General features: G+C 38.6%; 1 protein-coding gene across 1 annotated transcript in view; it reads left to right on the top strand.

Moving 5' to 3' along the window:
* MACROD2 (MACRO domain containing 2) overlaps positions 1–27,723 on the top strand; it is an 896,045-nt gene that overhangs the window by 592,591 nt on the left and 275,731 nt on the right. The window contains exon 7 of the mRNA XM_010574793.1: positions 12,341–12,371. Within this exon, the coding sequence (XP_010573095.1) occupies positions 12,341–12,371 (31 nt within the window). The remainder of the gene's footprint in view (positions 1–12,340; positions 12,372–27,723) is intronic.

Genomic DNA, 27,723 nt, shown 5'->3' with positions numbered 1-27,723 from the left:
AAATAAGACATTAACCCACTGTATTGTAGTGGCTAAGGTGGCAGGAAGGAAATAAAATAGCATCTTATTCAACAAGGTGTCCTCCCTTTTTCATTTTACAATCTGTGTCAATGGCAGCTGGAACTATTAGACCTGCATTAAAATTACATATTACTTATATAAATGGGAGCTATAAATATCACAAATAGTAAAACTAAAATTACACAGAGGTTCAGGAGACAGTATGTCTAAAACCTACAAAATTAAGGACATGTAGAGGAATGCCTCAATATCCATCTGCCCTTAATTTACCTCATTATTCTTGGTTGTCAGAGAATGATCTCAGTACTGCATTAATGTCATTTAATGGCTTTTTCTTGAAAGATTGGCTCAGATCTGAATCAGACCACAGTAAAGGTGCAGTGCTATTTTCTTGGGTATGTTGGTTTAGATGAAGCAGTAAGGACAAGCTAACCTAGTGTTAAGGATGAAGCAGTTATTGTCACCGCAGTGAATAAATACTTCTGTTGCTGAATCTCTTTCAAATGTTTTTATATTAATATAGTCTTGTGTGTTCTTATTCCTTTTTCTTTTCATTTGAAAATATTATAAATGTAAAGCTAGTATTGATCTGTGGATGTGACACAATATTGATTTGGATCAGGGCCCTACACACTAAATTTGAGCTCATTAAGAATGTATTAGTAAGTATAACGACCTGTATGCTGGAAATGCTAATGCTGCATTAGGTGTGTCCTCCTACCAGCCTGCATGGGCTCAGGCCAGGCTTGCAATGTCTGTTGTCTTCTGAGCACGATGTGTATCTCAGCCTTTGCATCCCCTGGGGTGGAAATCACCCTGGACTACCAGGAGCCTATGCTGGGGCCAGCAGATCTGATATTCACAGCTGTGCTCCTGGAAATGAGACCAGTGCACAAGACCAAATATGCTGTGTAGTTCTTAATAAACCCTTTTGAGAAGCAGAGTCTATTCACTGGCCCGGAGGTGCCTGCTCATTGCTGGCGTGTGAGTATTTCTGTCTGAGGCAGGATTGTGCCAGACAGACCTTTTCCTGGACTGTTTTAAGTTCTCCTTTGCCATCACACCCATGAGGCTGACTACCATACAGGATGATCTCATGAAGCTGGAGAAGTCTGGCCCATCATTTTTCATTAGAAGTAATTTTATATTGAATCAATGGAAAGAATATTCCTATGGTTAGGATTCAAGAGAAAGAGAGTTCCTGAATATTGTTTCTGGCAAACATGTATGATTTCCTGTGCTCAGGGAGAGATTGGTTTCACCTAAATTTAGCTTAGGTATCTAGCTTCACTCTGTAGTCAGCGGTTCCCCATGAGAGCCATTCATTTCACCTGAAACAGCTGAATTACCCTCTTTATTAAGTATAGAGCGAACCTTAGACCAGAAGTCCAGCTTCAAAATGGCTTCACTGAGATGAAGCTGATCCTAGCTCTCCTCTTAGCAATACACACGTAAGATGAGGTCAGTGGATCCTGCAGGATCTTGTGAGCAGAAATATGCCAGTGGGGGTGAAATGCCCAAACTGCTGTGAAGATGGCCTCTCTGGCTAAAGAAATGGAATCCCTTAAGATAACAGGTGTTTTTGAAATGAGTATGCTTAAACAGTATTATTAGTCTTCTGAAAATAGTTGATATCCTTCATTTAAAAAAGTAACAAGGGCGGTATCTGTGTTGTTCTTGTGAAAGAAGTTGCATATTCAAGCTCTTCTTGACAAAATAATTAGACACTGATAGTTCAGGGACTCTAGAGGCAAACCTGGCAACTGCTCCATGCTCTGCAGTACCGAGAAGCTGATGCAATATGGGATGTGTAGGTAAATGTCCCTTTCTCTTTTTGAAAAAGGCAAGGGGATTTTTAATTCTTGCTCTTCAGCATGAAGGAAACTCATAACTGTTCTCTGCTGGGGCTAAAAAACACATCACAGATGTGGTTTAAAATCAGTTTGTCATTCATTTCAAGCCTGTTTTGGCATGGGTTGGTATAGAAAGAAAAAAAAATTTAAAAAAATTAAATCTGTTCTAAATTCCCATTTGATGTTTTAGTCTTTCCTCATCATTGTCTGTGCTTTTGCTCCTTTAATTGGTGTTTGAACTGCAGTGGCTTCTGAACATACTATGCAGATGCTGTCTTATAAACCCAATTATTATGTTTCTGTCTATATTTTTTTCTGTGTGAGAGGTGGACCGAAAACTGGCTGCGCTGCTGGGATTAAAGGGTTGTGGTCAGTGGCACAAGGTCCAGCTGGAGGCCAGTCACTAGTAGTGTACCCCAGGGGACGATAGTGGGGCCAATAGTATTAAAGCTCTTTCTTGTTGGCTTAGATGATAGGGCTGAAAGCACCCCAGGGAGTTTTCAGACAATACAAAGCTGGGAGAAGCAGCTGATACAGCAGATGGTTGTGTGCTGCCTTTCAGAGGCGCCCTAACGGGTGGGAGAATGGGGCAGAGGGGACCTCATGAAGTCCAGCAGAGGGAAATGCAAAGTCCTGCCCCTGGCAAGGAATAGCCCCAGGCACTAGTACATGCTGAGGGGTGACCAGATGGAAAACAGCTCTGCAGAGGTAGCTCTGGGGGTCCCAGTGGGCAACAAGCTGACCATGAGCCAGCAACACATCCTGGAGGCAAAGAAAGCCACCAGCCTCCTGGGCTGCATTAGGAAGACTGTTGCCACCAGGTCAGGGGAGGTGATCCTTCCCCTCTATTCAGCTTTGTGCTCCCCAGTACAAGAGAGACATGGACACACTGGAGCAAGTCCAGCGAAGGTTCACGAAGATGATGAAGGGCTTGGACTGTATTTCACAGAAAGAAGTGCTGAGAGACTGTTCAGCCTAGAGAAGAGAAGGCTTAGCAGCAAGATGTTATCAACAGGTATCAATGCCTGATGGTGGGAGTAAAAATGAGCACCTCTTCCCAGTGGTGCCCATTGAATGGACAAGTGGCAATGGGTACAAACTGAAATACAGGAAATCCCATGTAAACATAAGAAATCACTTATTTACTCTGAGGTTGGTCAAACAGCAGAATAGGTTGTCCACAGAGGTTGTGGAGTCTCCATCCTTGGAGATATTCCAACCTGACTGGCCATGGTCCTGGGTGACCGGCTTTAGGTGGCCCTGCTTTGAGTGGGTGGGTTAGACTAGGCAATCTCTAGACGTGCTTTCCAACCTCAGCTATTCTGCAGTTGCCTGAAACATACAATTTCATTTCTGAGGATTTCTAAATGTAAATGGTTTCTGTTTTTTAAAAATGTGTACCAAACTGCTAGTCTGTAGTTCCCCTACAAACTTTTCATTCTAACTACAAATCTGCAAATAGTTTAGAAAAAAACCAGACAACCCCCATCCCACAACTGAGTTTGTACTTGAGGAAATCAAATAAATTGTTTGACTAACTTTCAGTCCAGGTCTTTATCCAGGCAGTTAATTGAGCTATTACTTTTAATTACTGAAAGGTAATAAATTTGAAAATTTTAAAATAAAAATTTGGTGAGAATTCCTCAAGTAGTGAATCTTCTTAAGTTAATTCCATACTACAGTACTCTACTATCTTGCATAGTTCATTGTAGCAGCTGGTTTCAATGTCTTCAAAAATCTATTTTAAACTCATATAAAGTTAGAATACACAGCTGCTAAAAATGATTTGTAAATCTTGGTAGTGATTCCTCAGTATTTTTTTTTCCTCATTCTCATTGTTGAATGAATGTTCTTTGGTTGAAGTTTTTAATTATTTCAGTAAAAATTAAACAAAATTGTCACTCATTGTGTGAGATGAGACACACAATTTGACAATGAGAACATTGCTGCTTTTGTGGCAAACAGGTCATCAGAGGAAGAGTCTCCCCCGCAGCCCCTTGATCTATTTAGTTTGGTTAACAGGAAATATTAAGGTTGTTCTTTTGGCCCTTTTAACCTCTCAGGTGGCCTCTTTCAGTAACTGCCCTTCTGTATAAATAAACAGACTTAAAGAAAAACTCCAGTCTTTGTGGCAAATATTTATCTGGAGCAGTCTTTAAGTGTGACAAGCAGGGGAAATTTGTGGAAATCCTCTGAAAAACTGACACACATTTGTTTTGGATTTCTGTGTTTTCTGAGTTATGGTAAAGTTGTCTATGCACTTGTTGCAAATAATTTTTACTAAATAGCAGTCCTTCAATCAGCTTTCAGTAGCTTTGCGACAGGTTCTCTCTCAATAATCATTTGCCATCCAGCCATTAGATTTTTATTTTAAACTTAATTACTGCTGTGTCACTTTCTAAACCCGTTGTCCTTCAATTACGCAATATTAACTTACATTTTGGTAAATGAAGATGCATAGAAAAGTCTTGAGCCACAATACAGAAAGGATGTTTCATGTTGGTTTGGAATCTGAGCTTCAACTGCAGTTGCTTGACCAGCATTTTGTCAGCTATCAGCATCCTTTGAGAACCTTCATGTAGTTGGCATGTAAACTTTTAGGCATGTAAAATAGCTGGAGGCTACCAGAAAATTCCCCCCAACTTTTTTTTGGCACTTGCATGCCTGGTGTTTCTGGCTGTGCTGAACAGCTGGATGTTGTAGCTCATGAACCTGCCAGTGTCTGAATGAGGAAGCTCATGGGAATGCCTAAAGGTTTGGGTGTGGTGTGCCGTATTCAAGAGACTCACTTTTGAGGCAATAATTAATTTTGTATTCTTTAAAGACAGATTAATAAACATGCTAATATGGTCCATAATGAAAACTGAGTTTAAACATTGTCCTATTCAATTCTTCCATTTAATTTTTTCCCTTCATTTTCAGTATAAAGAATTGCATTAGAGTTTTCTATTAATAAGTTTTCCTTGAATGATAGCTACTTGCAAAATTTGTTGTTCATTAAATTACAGTTCAGAATGATGACAAATACAGAATTTATGGCAGGAGATTGACTGGGAAATAACATAAGTTTGTTTATTTTTTTTTCTTCCAAATAGTAGTATAAGGATTTTTAAAAGGTAACAGGATAGTATTATAGTTAGTGGTTTATGAAATTGTTTGGTTTATAAGTTTGATCTAGTAAAAGTAGCGAAACTTGACTCTGAATGGCTGATGTTACTGATATCTTAAACATGTATATACGTATTTACCCTGTGAATAGTTTTTGTGCAGATTAAGAGGTACAATGGACCCTGAAGTTTGTAGGTTTATTGTGCTTTTTGGAGTTAGGTGATTTTATAGAACATGTTATTTTGAAAAGCATCTAAGGCACCCAATTTTTTTAGGAGCTTCGTCTGATCAACAGGAATACCAGTGTAGCTGATACTGAAGTTAGTTGATGAGCACTGAAAAACAGTGCTACAACTGCATTCAGACTGTTTAGGCTCACGGAAATTAAGTTAGGGCAGATTCTTTAACAGTCACAGCAAGGGGAAAGGAACAGTAATTTGCTGGTTCTCCTGGTGCTAACTTGCACTGTTTGATGCTAGACTTAGGAATGGCTCGTTAGTGCTCTTACATCCCTCTCACTGTCCCTGAGCTCTACAGATTATTCTCCTGTTGAAATGTGGGCGTAGATGGTGCTATTTGTGGTTGCATACCACAAGTTAGTGTCCGCACAACGGAGATGATTTAATTTAAAGCAGGTATGGGACTACTGATGTTAATGCTGCACTGAAATGCTTGACGAGTGGTACTGTTGCGCACACCTGATGTTACGTTCGTGTGTACCAGCTGCCCAGATGGATGCTGCCAAGATGGGCATGCATGAGCTTGAAGCATTTCCAGTTTTGAATCCTTCTTCTTGTACATGGAAAATAATGATTACAAGGGGTCTGGAGCATGTGCAACTGATGGTTAAATGTAATTTTCTGCCACTAAAAGAACTGAAAGGTTAAGTTCATCCAGGACCATGCCTTCTCTGCTTTTTCATATTCCAGCTTGACAACCGTAATTCATCTCAAAATACCTAGAGGGGGGTAAGGACTACAAAATGCACGTCACCAGCCAAATAAGGGAACTGAAAAACACCTTATGTCGAACCACACCAAGGTCTCTCGCATCTTCCAATTTCCTGGCTAAGGTTCTGTACATTCCTTGCCATTGTAGCACCTCGACCATGTGCTCCGAATGATACACATACACCACTATATTCCCCACCACACCTCTTCACCACCCACTAGATTCAAATCGTAAAATCTTGTCATGAAAATAAATTATTCATTATTCAAACAATTTACACCATTTAAATTAATTTACTTTGTGGTTGAGCTGATACTTAGCTTTCATAGCCCCGTGCTGCAGTCTTGATAACAGCACTTCATAATGCCATGATGTACATGCCACAGTTTTTTGGTGTTGTATGTTAAAAAATATTCACAGTATGCTGTCTGAACGTGGTGGGATTTTTTCTGGCAGAAAGCATAGGCTTTAGGCAGTAAATAATTTTTTTTTGAAGTGGACATGACAAGTCAGAGGCAGTAAAGTGCCAATGAAACCATTATTAATCTGTGATGTTCTACAAAGTTATTACAAATATATATTTACATTGCAGTGAACTTTTTGAAAACACACATGGAAACTTAAGGTGTGAAAAGTCCCGTATTATACTCTATGCAGCAGAGCTCGTTCTAGCATAGGCAGTTTTACCTTGTAACCCTCTGCTTTACCTCTGCAGAGTCCCTCTGGCATTCACCCTCTTGAATCACAGCAGAGCAGTGTTGTCAGGGCTGTTCTTAAACAAGCAATTTTCTCTCTGCCCACTCACCTGCCACTTCAGTTCATGAGGCAATCACCAACTGTAACACAATCTAGCAAAGGTGCTCATGGTACTACTTTTAAGACAAGAATGCCTACTGCACAGAGGAACTGATTTTACTGTAATATTTTGATATAAATGAAGGAAGCTGAAAACCAAAAAACTCAAGTCCAACTTTAAAAATAATAAATGGAGGCGCTATTGAGAGTGCAGTTTGACTGAGTTTTGGGTCAGGTCCTCTGAGTGGCAGGAGTGGGGCATTGTCCTGTTGAAGCAAGGACTCAAGTTTCTGCTTATCTGACATGGAGAGTGTTTTGGCACGTAGGTTTTTAGAGCTTTGGGTCTTTCTTTGGTCTGGGTGTTAGTGCTTCTGCAATTTCTTAATGCTGCTAAGGTGCTGTAGGGATAGCCTTTCAAAGTGGAAGGCAAGTTAATTATTTTTGGTCCATAAAACAACAGGCAAAGAGAATTAACTGCACATCATTTTCTTGGCCGCTATGGAAAATACAATTGCACTGGTGCAGTGCTCAAAACCAAGACCCAAGGCAACTTCCCACTTGCTGGCAAATAAAAGGGAGAAGGTCAGAAAGAGAGGCTGTGGACAGCTAACCCCTAGCAATGTCAAGGGGATAAAGGCAGGCAGCTCAGGAGCGCGTGAGGCTCCGCAGGCTCTGGAGGAAGATGACGGGGAAGGGAAGTAGCCCAGCTTGAGCTGATAGAGGGGGCATCATCTTCATCGAGCAAAGGCTGGCTGCTACCTCAGTTTATGGAAAAGAACAGGGAGATGAAGAGGCAACTTCTGGAGATCACAAAGGAGCAAGCTGCTTGTTGAATAAATCTTTTCCCAGCATCAGATATCTGCTCCTCCTCTAGCAGAAGACCTCTATCATAGGTCACGGAGCGCTGGGGCTACATGGAGCATGTTTGCTGCATGGAGGCTCCTGTACTGCTCCTCAGCTCCTCCAGACCAAGATGCTGAGAATGGTAGTCGTTTTTAACATCCTTAGGTTTGTTCAGTTGCAAGCTTTCCTACAGTGGTGGCACAGGCCCTAGCTAGCAAGGAGAGTGACCAAGAAAAAAGTCAAAGTATAAAGTATATGGCCAATTTTGGGGGGAGGGAATGTTTGTTACTTTGCACTTGCCGGAGAAGCTTGTGTTGGTTGTTTTGTGTGTAACACATTTAACTATCTTCAACCCAGAGATACTAAGAATTTTTTACTTTGTTGAACAATTAGATAAAAAATGTTTCTACTTGCAATTTTAGTAAAAACGACGACTTTTTTAAAAGTTCATCAGTTCTTTGTGAAGATTCAGTAATGCAAGTTGTATGAAGGAATGGCTCTCAAACATGAGTATAAGTCAGTCCGCTTTGTGAAGTGATGCAGTAAAATCAGAGAAAGCTCAATTTGTGTTTGATATTATTTTTGTCTGCTGTTATGTGCTGGAAGAAAAGTGCTTACCTTATGTGTGGCTTGGTCATGGCAGAAATCACACTGGGATGCTGGTGCAGAACGGCAAGCACTTAATTTGAAGAAAGTCCTTGCTCTGTGGAGGCAATTATTAGGATGGCAGTAGGAGGCATCTGGTCATGTAGACATAGCAATTGTATTCATCTAATGTACAACAGTTAATACATTGCAGCTCAGTGTGAACTAGAACCCCTTGTTGTAGAGAAGCCCTTAAGTATTTAAATACCCAGGTCCCTCTTATTGAAATGTCTTAGAGTCCAACTTGGCCTCCGCATGGTGACTATTGTAAATTTTCCTCATGAAACTCCATTACATTTCATCCTAATTAGCACTGCTGCTGTAGCCTTAGTAAAGAAACATTAGATTAAAAAGTACCAGAGCCTGAGCACCCACATCCTCTCCTACAGGAATTAAATCAATTTCAGTCTTACAGTATTCATACAGCTGATTTAATTTGGCCTCTTTCTTTAAATGATGGCAGCAGCGTAGTAGTAGGAAGCTTTCACTGTTCTTACTTGTGTTTCACTCCAGAGTTGTAATCCTTTTTGGGTGCTGTCAGGGTAGCATTTCTTATTACCCCCAAAGTAAAGCAAACACGCTATTTCAGTAGCAAAGGAATTAAAGGTTAGTTAGTCAATAAATAGCAGTTACCAGCAACAAATTAAGATGAGAAATGTTTTATTGTGGAAATAGGAATGAATGTTTCCTACTGTGAAACTGAATTTTTTATTGAAATCAAATATATAATTAAGATATTATTATGCACAGAAAAGGTTAGAAACCTTAACATCTTTTGTCCATAAGCCAAGTATTGTAGTATGTTGATATCCATGCTGTGAGTTCCCCATTACTGCTCTGCCAGTAATTTCAACCTGGCATCTAGACTAAATTGTCTCCCTAGGAGCCAAGAGGAAACAGAGTTGATATGTGATCTCAGGCACGGGCCTTCCTTGAATGAATAAAAGCACTGTCACATTTTATGAAATTACATCTGCTGGTTATATGCTGTGATCATCTCTGAATGAGGGAGAGGGCAGAGTTCATCTAAGTTATGGCACAGACTGGTATTCGGAAGGAGCTCGATGAGATTTTACACACTCTTGTAGCTCCATTCAGATGTGTTTCAGCTGCATGACAGAAACTGAAAGCAAGGTAATGATTATGACATGTCTACACAGTAATCTTAAAGTAGGTATTAAGAAACACACGCAACACACAAATTGCTAGCTAAAGCTTGCTAAACAGCCTCAGAGCAGCGTATTCTGTGAATGGAGATGAACAAATTCGACAAGCATCTGCCATGCAATGCTGAAAATGCAGTTGTCTGGTCTTCTCCAAGCAAAGCTGAAAAGGAAGCCCAGTCCCCTGGAGCCCGTTCCCTTCAGGCACTCAGGTCCAGGGGCCCAAATAAATACAGCTGCCGTGCAAGATCTTGGCAGTGTGTGCTGAGCCTGTCCCATAGTGCATTGACCGGTCTTGTAAATACCTCAAGATCACCATCAGGGCTTTAAGTAGATGTATCTTGCTTGGACGCCATATCAGTCATATACCCTTTGCTCTGCACAGATGATAAATCTGCAGAAGCATGGAGGGAGCTGGTGCACAGTGCTCTTTTGCTGCCCAGGGGCTGCAGAGCTGCCCCAGCTCGTGCTCACTGAGGTGGGTGGCTTTGCCACATGCGTGGGGATCTGAAGTCATCAGTGGTGGTGCTGCTTACTGTAGGTACCATGTGTGGTGTTGCCCAAGGGAGCTGCAGGACTGACGGGATTTCAGAGGTGCTGCAGGACTGTTTCCCCTTGCCCAGAGTTGTGGGGCCAGTAAGAGAAGGAACCCTGAATACTCTGTTACTCATTCCCCCCCGTGACCAATAAGAGTATCTAAAGCACACGCTGTTACTGAAGTTGTGGAAAAGAATGGAAAATAAAAGACTTGTTTGGAGAAATTCTCTCTTAACATGTGAAACTTCAACAGTTGTGAATTTTAAAATCTGTTGCTAAACTGGACAAAATCATCCTTGATGCCTCTCTCTTATTGCTGGAGCCCCTGTTGCCACCTCAGCCTGAGCTCTGTAACCATGTGTGGGGCTTCCCCTCCCCCCCCCCCCATTTCCTTAAAGAGCTGATTTGTTGCTATTTATTGGGTACAAACTACAAAGCTAAGTATTTTTCAGGATGTAAGTTGTAGTGGTTGTGAGAAGGAATGACACTATATTTCTCCCCCACTTTATTTTACTTAAGTATTTTCAGAGGGGAGGGGAGGATGTATTCTTTCCATTAGACCTCTCCTTTCTTAATCACCATTCCCTAATTAATTCCCTAGTTAAATATAAAGCAAGCATTAGCTTTGAATAATGTTCTCCTGTGTGATTAAGTAAAGAAGAATCCCTTTCTTTTGTATGATGACTCATTGCCAGGGGATCTGGAGGGAGCCTGAGGGTGGATATTTGAGACTTTGGTCCCAGGTGCTCTTGTACCTTTGAGCTGTGTTTTCTGTCAGTCCAGAGGCGGGAGGCAAAGGTGATACCACATATCAACTGCACACAAAGAAAACTGTCTCTCTTGTGAAGCCTTGTGGGCAATACAGCTTTGGTTTCTTTTGGTGGAAAACTGACTCTGGCTCACAGAAATGCAAATCTGTAGACAACACGTACAGCTAGGAGAAACGTAAATTATTGTTCCTGCTGGCACAGTGTCTATAACCATCTCTTGTTGCATGACGCATTTTCTTTGGTGTCTGAGCTGACCCCAAAATGTACTCTTTCTTTTCACCCAGCATCTTCTAGTTCCTATCCCTGCACCAGTTTGCAAGCCTTTGACTTGTACTAGTACAGCTGTGTTGGGTCACACCATAAACCACATGTCTGACAGAACTGAGGTTAAAAATTGTTACCGAAATCCAGAATAAAACTCCAACAGCAATGAGAAGTTAAGAAGCAGGAACTTCTTTATTGCAGTGCTGGACACACAGGGGATCACTCCACCTAGTGTGTGCACCTGTCTAGTTTAATCATGCAGGTTAAATACACACCTGTTATATTCACTAAATTTCTGGGAAATGTCATACATAATCATCAACTGTCGGATAAATCATTAGCATATGTAAATGTCTCTTTACGCAGGCGTGGTGAAGTCTCTGGTGGTCTTCAGAAGCCCTCTGGTGGTCTTCCATAGTCTTCCTCACTTTGTCCGATAGTTGACCTCTCTTATGTGATTCTGCACAGTATGATTTTCGCCATCATGTATTAGATTTACATAAAAGTACATTCAATGTTAATTCTTGAATTTAACGTTTCTAGTGATTGGCCCTCAGTCACACCATCTTATCAATAGTCTTATACTAAAATATTCATTGGTTAATCTTACTTAATTCCACTAACTGGAATCTTGATCAAAGTGGGGTTTCTAAGCAACAGAACTAAGGTCTATAACAATCTCTCTTAGTTTCTTAGGACAAAACACTACAAACTAACAAATCGGTCGAAGTTTCTATGGTTAACTAATTTTAGACAATACTTATTTTCTTATGACTGTATACAGCACATTTTGTATGTTCCTAAGTTTCGGTGACTACATTGCGAGCTTCAAACCCCTATATTCTACAGTCTTTACCTTTTGATCAAACCCTTATATAAAATTTTAACGTATCAGAATATTTGTAACAAAAGGAAAGGCTCTGAAACAAAGAAGGAGGTTATAATGAACGAAGGCATGGCAAAGAGGCCATGGAGGGCAGGGTTTAAGCTGGCCAAGCTTATTTTACTACTGAAGAAATATTGTCTAACTCTACCTAGAGAATATGTCTTTTTTTTCCCTACCGTACTAGCTTATGGCATTAATTTTTAGCTCATGGCGTTAATTTTTAGCTCAAAAGGCAGTTTTAATAATGATTCCAGGTTCAAATATTGCTCATAGCTGAAGATGAGAAAAAGAATGCAGCTTTATTAACATGGCAGCAAGGAAAACATATGGAATATGCTTCATATAGTATGAAAATGCCTGTGAATTGACTGCCATAAGAATGAAGGCTACAACATATAAACTCTGAGTGTTGAAAAACAGGCATTTAAAAATACCCTTGGTTTTGATAAAAAGTTCAGCAAACAGAAATCCCACTGATTTTTTTTTCTTTCATTTGTTTTACAGGCATTTCCCTGTATTTCAACAGGAATTTATGGTAAGTAAGACCTTAGATATCGCTTACTGCTTACTCAGGTTTTCCTATTATTACTATTTAAACAGTGATATTTCATATCAGATGTCTCATCAGTCATTTTGGCTTACGAATCTACTTATCCTCTGTTAACTAACAAGAGACCCAAAGCCTTTGACTGTGACCGGATACTACTGTGCTGCTAAGTGGGATACTTTTGTGCAACCCTTAGCCTGTGAGCTGAGACCCACAACTGTGATTACACTTCTGCAGCTCCAGTAACTCTTAAACACACTGCTGTGGCTTCAACAGGGAAAAATAGGGTTTTTGCAAAATTTTCCATCCAAAAGGCAAGCAAGCAAGACTCCCCAATGTCCAAGACTGGGCAAAAAGTATGCTTTCTTCAAGCAAGCTTACTAGAATAACATGAAGTTGGTTTAGCTCCCTTGAGTGGTGCTTCCACATTTTTAGTTTATAAATTTACATGCAAATTAATACTGCCTGAAGAACTGGAGGGAAAGGGTTATTATAAAAGTTTGTTACTTGCTTTGTTGTAATCTTAAGGCAATTCATCACTAACAGTCAGCTGCTTTTTTGGTTGACATTGTGGAAGAAGCGGGCATGATATTTGAAGGAGGAAAAAGACAAGCTGTTCAATATTTAGAAAAAAATATGGCGAAATTTGAGAGGACATGCAAATTACAAGAGGACAAAAATAATTTTTCATTTAAAAATAATGTAGGCTGATTTTTCTTTCATTAAGCTTCAATAAATGCATACAAATGATAGTAGGTTGGATTCCTAGTACAATTGAAAGGTTTTAAAGAAACATGCTAAGCAGCAATAAATTAAAAAAAATGCAGTCATCGTGTAACACTATAGTATGACAATAGCTGCTGCTGTGTGAAAATAACATATAGTAATTTTTAGATAAAATAATTTGAGTTTTGACTAATCAGATACTGCAGATGCAGGGCGGGGGTAGAGGGAAGTGACAGGAATATTTAGGGTTGTTTCTTCTTTTTCAAAGACCTTTTATTTAAAATTGTTTGTTTGATGATTGTAAATCTGAATTAGGCTTCAGAAAGTAGAATCTAAATTACTTTGAGTGCTGTATCCTTTTCTACTTGAACTGTACTTTCATTATTGCAGAATGTGCAGATGCCATTTCCACAAACACTAGAAGTCACTGGATGTGAATCTGGTTTCAGATAAAGCTCTGCCTTGGTCCTCAGTTCAGGTCCCCCTCTTGAATTTTCAGGGGAGCTCTGCATTTTGGTTCTTGACTCTTTGGCTTATATATTGATCTTTAACATAGACACATTTTTGTTATTAGTTTACAAAACCAGGCAAGACATGGTGTAAACATGTGGAAATTGCTAGTAATTACTAGTAAGTGGAATGTACAAATAATAGTTCATTTTATTTTAGAATTGGCGTAGGTAATGGAAAAGGTCTCAGCAGGTGAGGAATATGGTTCCCTGAAGTCAGTAAAGAAAGTTGGAAAGGATCTCTGGTAGGAATCTTGGGTTTTCTTTTCCTGAGGTAACAGAAGCTTTTCTTCAAGTAAGCATTGATTTTAACTGGAAAGCTGTGGCATTACTGAAACATTGAGTGGCAGATGCTTTTTCAGTAATTGTTTGCTGTTTTCACCTTTGGAAATGAATTAAGACACATTTCTGCTAAAATACTCTGTTTTTCTGATGCTGCTTTTTTTTGTTTGTTTAGGGAACACAATCTCTCATTGATTTTACTGTTTACATTTTAATAAATACTTTCTATTCCTCAATGAAAAAAATACTTGCTTTCTTTCCAGACACTCAGACATACTGCCTGAGAGTAGTAATTAAACAGGCAACTCTGCTTCAGGTGTCAATATTTTCAAGAATGTTTGATAGCAGTTGCAGCACTAAAATTATGCTGTGTGATGTGTTTGAGGTGTAAAGTACACCAAAAACCTGCAAAGCTATGCTTTCATCTTCCTCGTTTTGTTGGGTTGGTCCCCTCTATACATGCACATTCCTTTAGATAAAGTTAGCGTCTAGACAAGCAAGTGAATCAACTTCATTCCTGGTGGCCTAGCTGATTAGTATTGCTTCATGTATTGTGCAGTTAACGCTGGGCTATCCCAATAAAATGTTACTGAAGGAGTATACAGCCTTGATTTCTCACCTCAGATCCATACGAAAAACGCTGTCCCTTCAGAAACCCTTGGCTGAGAATTGAGTTTCACCTCCAAATGGAACTGGACAAATTTGCAAGAGATCAACTGAGTATATCCATTCTGCTCCAAATTCTTGTAAATGCTTAGATTGCTTGCCTTTTCTATTATTATTAGGAGAGAGTAGTCATGCTCCTCTGGAGAGCAATCCTTTCTTGCGTGCATCACTGCAGAGCACTCCTTTTCTCCCATAAAAAGGAAACTGGAAAGAAAGAAGCAAGCAAGCCTTTTTCTGAGGTTTTGGCGAAGGGCAGATTGCTTTTCATGAGAAGGGTGTTGGATAGAAGAAAGGTCTGCCTTTCCTCCCCAAACACTTTCCTGATGTTCCATTTCCACCCATAGCACTGTGGATGCTCCAGCTTGAACAAGTTTAAGTCCCGAGAAGGCCATTTGCCATTAAGGCACTGTGCCAGGAGTCAAAACTTTGATTTTAATGTGCTCCTATTTAAAGAGTGCTGGCAACAAATGCACTCATGAGGGATCTTTGTTTTAGAAGTCTGATAGCTTCAAATGAGGGATTAAATCTTTAAAAAATGAAGTAGAAAGCAACCAATGCTGAATGTTTGTAAGGACTGCAAAACAAGTAAGGGTCTACCCACAGGCACTTTGGAAAAGAAAAAAGGAGGTGCTATCTTTTCCTAAGAGACCCCTGTCACCTCTAATATGCTTATAAAATGATGATCAGTCTAATAAAGCAAAGGTTGTAAAGACTCATATCCCCATGGATTCCTGGGTTACTCTCTTCTGTTGCAATAAATGTTTTCCTTGATATCAAGAGCTTGAAGTTTCCATAAACAAAACTGCTTCAGGAGGAGAACAGAGGACGTGCGTCACACCCATATCATTAGGGAGGTCCTGGCGTATCAAGCGACAGATCCTCAGTAGCTGTTCAACAATACTCAAACATGAGCAAGAGTGCAATCTTAACCTTATCACAGCTTTTCTGTAGGCTAGCTAGATTTTTAGGGATTTTCTTACATTTTGTCTCTTTTGCCTTTTTCAAAGAAATTTTACTATCTGTTTAAAAAAAAATAAAATTAAAAAGTGATAAAAATAAACCTACAGACAAATCTGTAGTCTAGAGGGTAAAAAGTGTTATTTTAGGCTTTAGTGTGTCAGATTTTCACCTTATACACGGTGAATCACCGTTTACACATCCACTTTCCCCATAATTACCATCTTGTTATGTCTGAGGTACTGCCAGAAGTAAAAAAAAAAAAAAAAAAAGCAACTTTCTTCAGTAGATTTTATGGAAAAGCACCTCATTATCATGTCTTTAAGAAACTATCCACAAATTCTGGTGTTTGCAGCCTGCAAAGTGAACAAGGATGTCTGATAAGGTGCTACAAACCTTACAAGCTGCAAATTTAAAACAAGGCTCTGCAGATGGATATGAGAAGACAGGAATTTTCATGTCTGTCACAATACTCTGTTGAGAGATAATTATGGGGTGGACTACATATGGAAGGAGTTGAAGATGTTACAGTCTATGCACACCTATTTGTTACCTTCTTACTGTGATTTCACAGTAATACAAGGTTTGGCTTCTGTTCCTAGATACTTGTGTTGGCAATGTAAGCTGCTCTCTGGCAACATAAGCAAGTATTTAAATGTTATTTTAAACTTAAGGGAGGAAAAAAGAAGGAAAGAGGGGGGAATAGATAAAACTTTAAGAGATATCTCCAGTTGCTATTTCTTTTTGTCTCTACATCAGTATAGCTGTATATTTTACCTTAGCTTGACTTTCACTATAAATGATATCATCTGTCCCTTCTGAGAAAAAAGATAATGGCAGCTCTTAGATTTTGTCGTGAATGTATATTTGCACTTCTTCTAAAGACAGAGAGAGAGAAAGGGAAAGAAAAAGACCAAAAACCATGAAGGTGCAGAATATCTGCAGTGATTTAGGCAGTGGAAACGCACAGTTTCACCACATTTTAAACACCTTTATTACATTGGAGTAAGACTTGTTTCTTTTATAATCAGGCCACTTATGCTTACTTGTAGCTTTTGGCTTGGTCATGGCAAACCATTGCAAGGTTAAATTTATTATGTGTTGCTAAAGAAGACTCTGAAAAGCAAACTTAGAAAGCAAGGAAAGAAAAAAAAAGAGAAAAGTATGCAGTGTGTATAGGAAATAGAAGCATATAATATGTTCTCAAGGCAGGATGCAGGGAGGTATCACAGATCCTCTGCTCTGCTGTGTTTATCTGGGGAGAGAGGTCCCTTGGTCTAGTGCCAGCTCGTGTCACAGCTGTTTTGACCTCCAGTGCATCCTCCTCAGTATCCAAAGAATGATTCATCCTGCCAATCCACAGAGAGCTGGGACCATATCCATCAGCTTTTCTCCCTGTAAGGTGATCCAAGATAGATTATAACAAGGGATTAACTGACAGGTGCGCTACTGAAGGATTATAAAAGCCCTCTGAAAATCTGAGTCAGAAGACTAAACCAATGTTTTCAAAAGCAGAATAAATTCCTGACATGGGGCTAAAGGTTGAGGCAATCTATTTCCATCTTTCCCGTTTGTTTCTTCTTATTTTCTGTTGGCATTTCATTCCTAAGATATGTATTTCTTTAATGAGTGTCCTGGTTTCAGCTGGGATAGAGTTAACTGTCTTCCTAGTAGCTGGTACGGTGCTATGTTTTGAGTTCAGTATGCGAAGAATGTTGATAACGCTGATGTTTTCAGTTGTTGCTAAGTAGTGTTTAGTCTGAAGTCAAGGATTATTCAGCTTCTCATGCCCAGCCAGCGAGAAAGCTGGAGGGGCACAAGAAGTTGGCACTGGACACAGCCAGGGCAGCTGACCCAAACTGGCCAACGGGGGATTCCATACCATGGGATGTCCCATTTAGTATAGGAACTGGGAAGTGGGGGCGGGGGAATCGCTGCTTGGGGACTAGCTGGGTGTTGGTCAGCGGGTGGTGAGCAATTGCACTGTGCATCATTTGTACATTCCAATCCTTTCATTATTGCTGTTGTCATTTTATTAGTGTTATCAGTATCATTATTAGTTTTTTCTTTTCTGTTCTATTAAACTGTTCTTATCTCAACCCACAAGTTTTACTTCTTTTCCCGATTTTCTCCCCCATCCCACTTGATGGGGGGGAGTGAGTGAGCGGCTGCGTGGTGCTTAGTTGCTGGCTGCGGTTAAACCACGACAATGAGCAATTCTAATAAGGGTTGTGCTGTCATCTTTCCAAGGAAGGAGTTAGCTACAAATTTTTCAGAGCCACTATACACAAATGTATAATAAGTAACCATGAAGCAGTCTTGTCTTTATCTCCAGTCTGGTGCTTTGAGTCCCTGTAACCATCACAGTGGCCTAATGCTGTATGTGATCATCAGCATTTGAATACTGTGATGTCAATTAATTCTCTGTGATTGGGGGGGGGGGGAGAAAATCCAGTAGGTTCACATAAGGAAAGTTCACGTTAAGAAGATTGTCTCTTAACTAAGCCAATTTTTTAACCTGACCAGCAGCTCCTCATCCCTCAACTCAGACTGCATCAACTTTTTTGACACTATTATGTAGTTTTAACAGTCATTTTTTGGTAACTCATTAGGAAGTTACTTGCATTTTGTTATTTACTCCATAATTCGTGTAATGCAATATTTTAGTGAAAATGAAGATATATGAGAACTCATTTTTTGATGCTTCTTTTGGGACTGATCTCCAGTTAACTGAGATTATTATTAAAATTAATAGTAGTAACAGCTATGAAATGACTATTATAATATTCAAGTAATCCTAGAAATCTAATTACTACTTGTATAAAAATTTGTTGCATGCATTATTTAATAGTGTACTTATTCCTGACAGTGTAGTGTCCGTGATACTAATTGGTCTCTTCCCATATTTTAAATACTAAAAAAATTATTACTGGAAAGTGTAAATCAATGAGCTCTCAACAGTCTAAAATTAACATTCATATGATATATTTAGCAAGGAGAAGCTCAAACTTGATTCCAGACAAGAGACTTAATAAGCTCTCTTTTTCAGTGGAAATTGGCGTTTTATGGATATTGTAGCTAGACTATCTAGAATTTTATCTATTCTGAAGTTCTTGCTGGCTGGTCCAGCTTACAGCATTTCTGCTGAATACTAGAGGATAAATCCTGTCCTTCATTAAAATGGAGTTTAGTGATTGTCCTTGAAAATTTCCCTTCGAAAGCTTAGGCTGTTGAACACTGAATACTCAGTTGCGTCATGGCCTTGCTTTTTTGTCTTTTCCCTTTTCATTGTAGGAAGAGATACAGAGTCTATGTAGTTACTTTTTTCTTTTAAATTTGGCAGAAGCATGAAGAACTTAAGGCTTTATAAAGTCTGGAAAGCCTCGCTCCTTCGTTAGGCTCACTGCTCTGAGTTTATATTTGTGTATATTAATTGCCCCCGTCAATCCTGCAACTTTTGCGCACACTCTTTAACTTCAGTCTTGGCTCTACTCTGCAAGAAACAATTGTGTGCTCTCTTCCTCTTATTTCATAGTGGCTTACATCTTGAAGCTCCTAGCATGGCTCATGTCTAGTTGCTTTTGCAATGACCTATGCAGATACCTGCAGACTGTTGAAGAAAAGCCAGTAACATTTTCAAAGGCATCAAAACCACATTGTGCTTTGGGTGCTTTTCCCCCATTCCCTTTCACTTTTTGTATTTTTTTTTCCAGGCAAACTATTCTGCAAAGCATAAGAGTTGGAAAAGATCTCTGGTATTCAGAAAACATATTGCTGATATCACAAACAGGGCTTCAGCTGGTCAGATATAATGTTTGTTTTGGTATTTGTGGTTTTCCATTCAAAGAATTAAGAAAGTGTCAAGTACCCTGATGAAAGTTAAAATTCTGTATTGTTATATACCAACAGTATCACTTAATTCCCTTTTCTAAATTTTCCAGATTGATGTCAACAAGATAATCTTACGTGTTTGTTCTGTGGCTTTACAATCAAGAAAAGCTAAAGCTTTTTGAAGCTAATTTGTTAAGAAATGAATTTAAGTAAGAAAACAAAGATATATGGACCTTGTCTTGGAGACATTAAATTAACATGATACATGAAGTATAAAATACTTCTTGGTAAAAGGCCCAATTATCACTATCCAAAATTTTTCTTTGATGTAATCTTGTCCCTTCCCCCAGAAAACAGCATGTCTCTAAAACTAAACTTGGAGCCCAATAAGTTAATGAATTCCATTCTTTGCATTGGCTTTAATGAGTGTGGAACGTACCACAGCATCGTGGAAGAAGAGAGCAGCGGTAGGATGCCCAAGTTCAAAATTATGCAGTTTCACTTTATTTAGCTTTAAATGTATATAAAGGAATGAACTGGCCCAAGATAACTTAAAAATTACTGTCTCAAAGAGTTAAGAGGCTACTAGCAACTAGTCTAATCATTTGGATACCTATTCAGATAATTAAATCAACCAACCACTCAAATCCAGTGTGTATATTGCTCTTCATGACTGCTTCTCTGCATTTATATTTCACCTTGAGAAGTAAAAATTCAGAAGCAAAGACAAAGATGTGCTCTCTTAGGGTTCTCTGAACCCCTGAGCAACCTTATCCAATTTTGAAATTGTTCCTGCTTTGAGCAGAAGGTTGGACCAGATGACCTCCAGAGGTGCCATAGCCCTTCCAACCTGGGTCTTTCTGTGATTCCAAGCTTCTTACATGTTTTCTTCATTGACAGGTGAGATTCATATCACAGAATCACACCGTTACCTCATATTCCTTGGTGAGATCTCATCAGGTGCTATAGCAAAGCAGGTTTTCTTTGCAACAGGAGAACACTGTGGTGTTGTGGGTGTCTTTTAACCATATTCGCGATTAAATATAGTGTGACAACTTAGTAATTATAAGAACATCTTTTTCATGCCTTCCCCATTTCTACAAAAAATATTGTATATGAAGTGTGTTACCTCCGAGTTTTAAACACATTGTAAAAAGACAGACAGCTAGTTTAATGGTTTCAGTCAAATTTCACGATGCAACTGAGCTTCCTTGAAAGGAGGAACTTAATATAAAATTAATCTAGTTAAAGAAGAATAGGTATCATCTTGACAGCTGTAAAACTGCTCCTGGGTTTGAAAAACTTACACTAGAGCTGATGTATGTTGTATTAGCAGCGATTTCATTTACCCCTGCACTGTGGCATAACTAGTCTCGTATGTAATCTTAGTTACACAACACACATTTTCTATACTTTAGCAGCTAGAAAAAGATCTAAAAAGTGCCTAGGGTAAGATTTTTAGTCCTAGATCATCACCCACGATCATTTTAATACTGTACAATTGTTTTATCTGACACTTACAAATGAAAACTGTTAAGTGTATTCAGTTAATATTGAATCCCACTCACAGCTTAAAACTTATTCTATGAGAACAGAATAGTCATACTAGTCTGTGCTTGTGCGTCCTTACGTAGCTTTTAAAAGCATTGAGACACCAAAGTTGACTAGGAATAATATTCATGGTATGACGTATATCAATTAGTTTTACCGCAAAGGTATTAACTGTATCTTTTTGAACTTCTGTGACTGCATTAGGTAGTAAATGCCTTAGGAAAACAGCTCCTCTTATTCTTTCCTTATTTTTAGTGCACAGTTGTTACCGAAAAACTCAGAATAAAGAACTTATCAACACCAATTTAGCGTAGATAACCAGACACTTCTTTATTGACGGCCGGGTGCGCGGGCGAGTCCTCTCACGAACCACGCACACCTGAACACCAAAATCATATACCTTATATCAAACTTATTCATACATATTCATTAGATTTCCAAGAATTGTTATACATATTCATTAGATTTCCGAGAAGTTATTATCATATGTAAATGTCCTTTACGCAGGCGCAGTGAAGGTCTCCGGTGGTCTTCAGAAGCCCTCTGGTGGTCTTCCATAGTCCTCCTCACTTTGTCCGATAGTTGACCTTTCATATGATTCTGCGCAGTATGCTTTTCGCCATCATATACTAGATTTACATAAAATACATTCAATGTTAATTCTAAAATCTAATATTTCTAGTGACTGGCCCTCAGTCACATCACCTTATCAAAATTCTTATACTAAAACAATCATTGGTTGATCTCACTTAACTCTACTGATTGGAATTCTCATTAATTAGATCGAGGTAAATCTTTACCAAAGCTTCCGTGGTTAACTGATTTCAGACAATACTCAAACTCTTATAGTTAGACATAATGCATTTTCTTAAGTTCCTAAGTTCCTATTAATTTAAAATTCTGACATCTGTTATCTAAGTTCTAAATGTTCCTACGAAATGATTTTAACCAATTCCTCCGTCCTTGGTACAGGGCTGTACAGGGGATTGCACAGCAGCTGTTAGTTGTTGGTTAAATATATAAAATATAATTTTGCTCAAATATTTCTTATGATTCCATATTCCTGTTAAAATTAAATATGATTAATTCTATCTAATAACAAATCAATAACAAATCAGTAACACAGTGATAGGCCTAGCCACAGAATATTGTGGAGCTGCCCCTTTTTTAGCTTATATTTTGTTCTCCATAGCAGACATTGTCTCTTACTGTGTATTTATATGATACCTATTGTAATGGGCCTAGTCAGCATTGGAGACCCTAAATACTACTCCAGTACAAATACAGAAAGTCACCACATATATAAATTTACTCTGTGTTACCAAGATCATCTCTCATTCATATGTTTGGTGTCTGAAGGTTGCTTCAGGAAGTGTGGAAGAAGCATATGTGAGAATATTGGGGCTTCTAGGTGGCCTGTGAAAGGTGAAAAAATGTATTGCTGTTAGGGTAAATACTTTCTCTTTCTCCTGAAATGAAAGAAAAGATCAACAGTATAGACCTGCTATTCTGAGTCTCATCGAAGTACCCGAAAGACAATTTAAAGGTGTCTCTGCCTCCAAGGGTTGTTCACTGTGTTGTCCTTTTTTTCTGCATCTTTGTTAGATAGGAATGCTACCATATATCATTGGAAAGGGCAACTGCTGCTGAGGCAGAAGAAGAATAGCGAAGTCAGATGATTCAGTGTAATGAATGACTAATCCTGTTTCTAAGCCAGGATCCTGTTTATAAGAGGTATTCTGCAGTTCTGCATACCACAGATCTGGGTGTGGTTGTGTTAATGGAAGGCCATCTTGAGCCTGGAAGAGAGTTGTGCCCTTTTGTCTTCAGAAGGTGTTTAAAGCCATTGTGTGCTGCTGACTGTTGGAAACACATTCACCTTTCTTCTGTCTGAAGATGTGATACCCAAGACAATAGTATAAAATACAGTGAATTACAACAATGGAAGGAAGCATCTATTACAGTGGTCTGAATTTTCTTGAGGTAAAAGGGATTTTTTTTTTTTTTTTTTTAGCTGAACGTCTAAGGTAATAGTTAGATTTGTTCACAGGCTTTGAATTTATGCAACTTGAGTAATTTGCTGGTGATTGTATCAGTGCATAAAATTAATTGCATGCATGCATTGCTGGGACTGCGGTATTATTTCTCAAATTCCATATTAATAATTATTAATAAAAATCAGGTTGTTGTGGAATTGTTTCCTATTTCATTAATCTATCAGAATCTGATTATTCAATTTAAGCTAGTTGTCTATATCAATGAAATATTAAACAGCTTGTGAGAACATGTAAGGTTTACTGCAGAGGAAATGCAGCAAGAGTCAAAATCTACCTTTCTGTGAGTACTGTTCAGGAGGAAGTTTGAATGTTCTTAAGAGCTTCTCTACAGAGCAGAATCATTGCTGGTTTTGTTTACTTAGCAGTAATAGTATGCATATTAAATTCCCCTTCAGGCTTACTCAGGCTGAGGTATTCAGGAACAAATGTGCACCTTGTTGAAGAGTGTTAAGTCAGAAGTTCAGTACGTCTTAACAAGGGGACTACAAAAATAAATGTGGATGGTCTTTTTGTGTACCTGCCAGGCAGGCAGGCTAGAAGTCAACCATTTACTGAAGAGCTGATTTTGGCTGGGGAAGTCACCTTCTGCTTTTAAATACACATTGGGTCATGTTTCTGCTCAATAAAGCTGAATTCGGTTTATTTCTGAGCTGTCACTACTGCAGAATAGCACTGTTTCAAGGGGTATTCTGTGAGAAGACTAACTGTAACTGGCAAACCATTTCTTCATTTCCATGCTATAGCCAGCCTTGACAAATTAATCACAATCAAATACAGGCTGCGGGAAGGGGGTGACCTATGTAGCACAGAAGAAAAATGAGGCCTCATGCCAGCACGACAGACTTAATCTTTCAATTCACCTCATTAGACTAAATGAGGGGACTTGTTGGTGTGCCTGTCATCAGTACCACCCATAAACAAACTGTTCACTCTGGGTACTAGGATTTGGCGGGTGTGATAAAGGTTATTGAGTGCCACCTGGCACCTCATTGATCACTGCTGTGGGACCAAGATCACCTGGATTAGTCCTGAGGAGGAAGAGTCACTGTGCAGTGGCTTACACGATCCCTGGAGAGAGCACAACCTAAATTATTGTTGTGAAGAGTGATTTTTGTGTCTGATCCCACAGACACCAAAATGGCTCCTTGGTTTGGGTGGACATGTTACGGCTACTGCAGAAGAAGCCTGTCACAGCAACGATTATTGCTAGCAGGTCTGAGCGATGATAGCTAGTCTCTGAAGTTGTCCCAGGGAATAGGACCTAGGTTGGTTCCAGATGGAAAGGAAAAAACGTCGGCCTGAAGAACTAGATTTACTCTGTCAGCTATGAAAAAAACTTGAGATCTTTTGGTGGATGTCGTAGCTTTCTTCTTACGTACTTCTTGGAATGGTGCAGCACGTATGTGGCTTCTAGGGTTATATTTGGAATATTAGACACAATTTTAACTGACCTACTCGTAATAATGTTCTTTATACTATCTACTGTTATGATTTTAGGCTTTCATCTCATAACTAAAATGGAAACAGAGCTAAATTCAATGTACTTTGGTTTCAGCGAAGCCGTAGTGGTTTGCACTAGCTGTGAAATATTCCATTGCATTTGGAAGAATAAATGTAGCTTTTTGTAATTGACCCTATTCACTTTGACTGTAACTTCATTGACTTCAGCAGAGGAGAAATCTGGTCCAATCTATCATACCTTTCTTATAATATTCATTTTGGGCAGAGAAGACTTTACTATCTTACTTTTTCTTGAAGGAATATCTAGCCCCTTGTAAAGAACATTACTTTAAAGTCTGATCTGTAAACAATTTGTGTGTGTCTCTTTTTATTCCTTTCAATATATTACTTACAAGAGAGTAGAGTGCTTCCTTTCCTATATATTACTAGATGATAAACTGTATCTATCATTTTCCAATTTAGTTTTGGACAATGCAGCATATAACCTTTTTTTCCCTTTCCCTTCTCTCTGTGATGTTTGAAAGAACCCTTTAAGAGAAATAACGTATAATACTATTTATAGGGTAATAATTTACTGTACGTGGTGCTGTGGCAGTGGAAGACTTTCTGTCCCCTTCTATTTTCATTTCTCTCTGGAATAAGAACACTAAACCTTCACTTTCAAGGAGCTGGAAATATCCCATATGGAAAATACCATCTTTCGTCACACATTGTGACATGTTCTGTCAAAAACCAAATTCTGGTTTGCTTAGTCAAATTGAGTAGCACTTACAGGTCACTTGTTGAGGAAGGTACTGTTCAATGTGAATAATGTTATGCTGATCCTGCATGAGGAGGGCCTGTTTCAGACATCCCTGAGCTAAATAAGAGCCAGTATAAATGTCAGCATGTTGTTCCAGCTGGCAGCCAGGTAGCGTGTTTTCTGTATCCATTTCCCTGTTTCTCAGTTTTTATGACGAAAAGCATATTTCTAAAATGGAGAGGATGACAGCATGAACTGTTTGGCATTCTGATGAGAAAAATACAGAATAGGAAGATCTAGAACCTAATCTTAAAAAAAAAGTTGCATCCTTAGGATAAGAGTAAATCAACTGTTCCAGCGGTGACCAGCGCGTGGTGCGTAGTTTAAGCTTTATGTACCAGTTCATTATCCGGTGTTGGAAAAAATGAGTATCAGTTTTATGCAGAACGCATATCAGCCTAAATTACCCAGTGTAGGCTGTGAGCTGTAGACAGTGCAATCATAATAGCTTTTCAACTGATGCATTTTTATGGCTTCAGAACATCAATCATTTTCTTACGCCTTTAATTACCATAAGGTAGTTATACTTGTGTCCATAATAGGTGCTAAACATTATGCCACTGATAGGTTTTTAACCATTCTTTTTGTTGTAGCTAGTAAACACAATATAGCAGACCATTATGAGTCCAGAACACTTTTTTTAGGTGAGTGCCATTAGGAACATTACTGCTATAAGTCCAATGACAATTTGAGCTGTATTTGCTATCTGATTGAAGTCTTCTAGGGGTTTTTTTCTGGCTTTAGGGATGAGAGAAAAGAACACTTTGGTTGCTAAACAGGCATTGCTTAATTAAGAGAAGATTATTTTTGTCCCTTTTAGAAAAAGAAAGCCTAGTTCCCAAAGTGAGAAAGAAAGGAAAAGTTGCTGCCTTTTCCACAGTACTAAATACAATATAGAAGAAAACATTGATGCTACTTATATGCTGACTATGCTGGTCAGTGCTCTAGGAATTTTTTTGACTTCATAAATTATAATTTACTCGTTTTCAGTAAAGCAATAGTTTACTTATATATAGTAGGTTCTTCACAAAGGAAGATGTGAGATTCAAAGCTCCCTTCTAATTAAAGCTGTCAGCCATGATGCAGGTAATGAGGGTGCATTTTGGCAATGCTTCCATGTCATTCCTAATGAGGATTTCAGGTTGAGGCACCTTATACCAGTCTCGTTATTGTGTGGCCTGATTAATGATTTGTCACCATTTTATTGAATATAGATAACCAGAAGCAGTGATTGTGTTTACCATGCTTGGCAACCAAGAGGTGGAGAATGTACAACTGACAAACTTGAATGTATGAGAATCTCTAGCTGTTTAATTTATGTGCATACACAAGGTTTTATCAACTCCCTGTGTATATTTTCAGCTGATGTTCTTCAAAATTGTGCACAAGTGACATGGAAATACTTAACTGCTCTACTATTGAATTTCTTTAATGCCAGCATATTCAAAATTGACTCACCCAGGGCAGTCAGTGATGTTCTAGCTGTGGAATTTCATGCATTTTATGGTAAAGAATTAACTTCCAAATCCTTTCTTAGCTTGTTTCATGTTTTCAAGATTTCTTTTCCTAGTGGTTGACCTTCTTCTGAGTTTCTGATGTTGATTACATGGCATTTATGCTGACCTTAACTAAGCTGAACATTTTCTGAAAAGGAAAAGATAGAAATGTTTCTCCATCAGCACTTACGCCAATAAAACATAGACTTGTAGTTCTTAAACATATATTATGTTTAAATTACATATGATTTCAAGAAATTATCTACTTCAAAAAAATTACATTGGATAACGAATTATGTTTACTTAATAGACCAATTTTCAAAATTATTGAAGTTTCACAGAATTAAAGCTTCCGGCTAGGAAGAGGTCACCTTGATATTTGCACTGAATATATTTCAGCCTTGGCTCCACATTTTATCATTCTTGGTGTCTTAAGTTTTCTCTTACCTCCACAATTTTTTTAATCTACTTATTTTTATTATTTGTTTTTATGACTCTTGCTGTCAACATATTTCACCGGTTTTCTACTTACTAAACAAAATGGTTCTGCCTGAATTTCATGCGTAGCCTTAATTTTCTAGCTTTTAATGTATGATCCCTGCTATTTAGGTTACTCTGTATTTATTGCTTGTTTTTGTCACTGCCTACTAAATACATTAATGTCTGTGGATCTCTAAATTTTAAGGCTCCTCTCTTCCCCTAAAATGTCAGAACTGATGATGAAACTCTTCCTCTTCCTTCACAACAAATCTAAATATCCACTAAGTAAACGGTAGGAGGTAATCATGTGCTTCAATCCAATCCTGAATTACCTGTCTATAAGTTTCAGCACTTAAGACAGTATCATCACATTAGTACACATTTGATGCAGTTATTTAAAAGATACTTTTCTTTTAAAAAACAAAACCAAAAACTACCACCACCAAAACACCCAGACAATCCCATCTAAGCACTATTTGGCTACTCCAGTTCCACCTGCTGTGAGAGTGTTCACCCTGCAGA

This window comes from Haliaeetus leucocephalus, unplaced genomic scaffold (genome assembly GCF_000737465.1).
Source record: "Haliaeetus leucocephalus isolate CR32 unplaced genomic scaffold, Haliaeetus_leucocephalus-4.0 Scaffold450, whole genome shotgun sequence".
NCBI classification, from domain to species: Eukaryota; Metazoa; Chordata; class Aves; order Accipitriformes; family Accipitridae; genus Haliaeetus; species Haliaeetus leucocephalus.
Note: the sequence above shows the minus strand (reverse complement) of the source record. Positions and strands in the feature narration are given on the sequence as shown.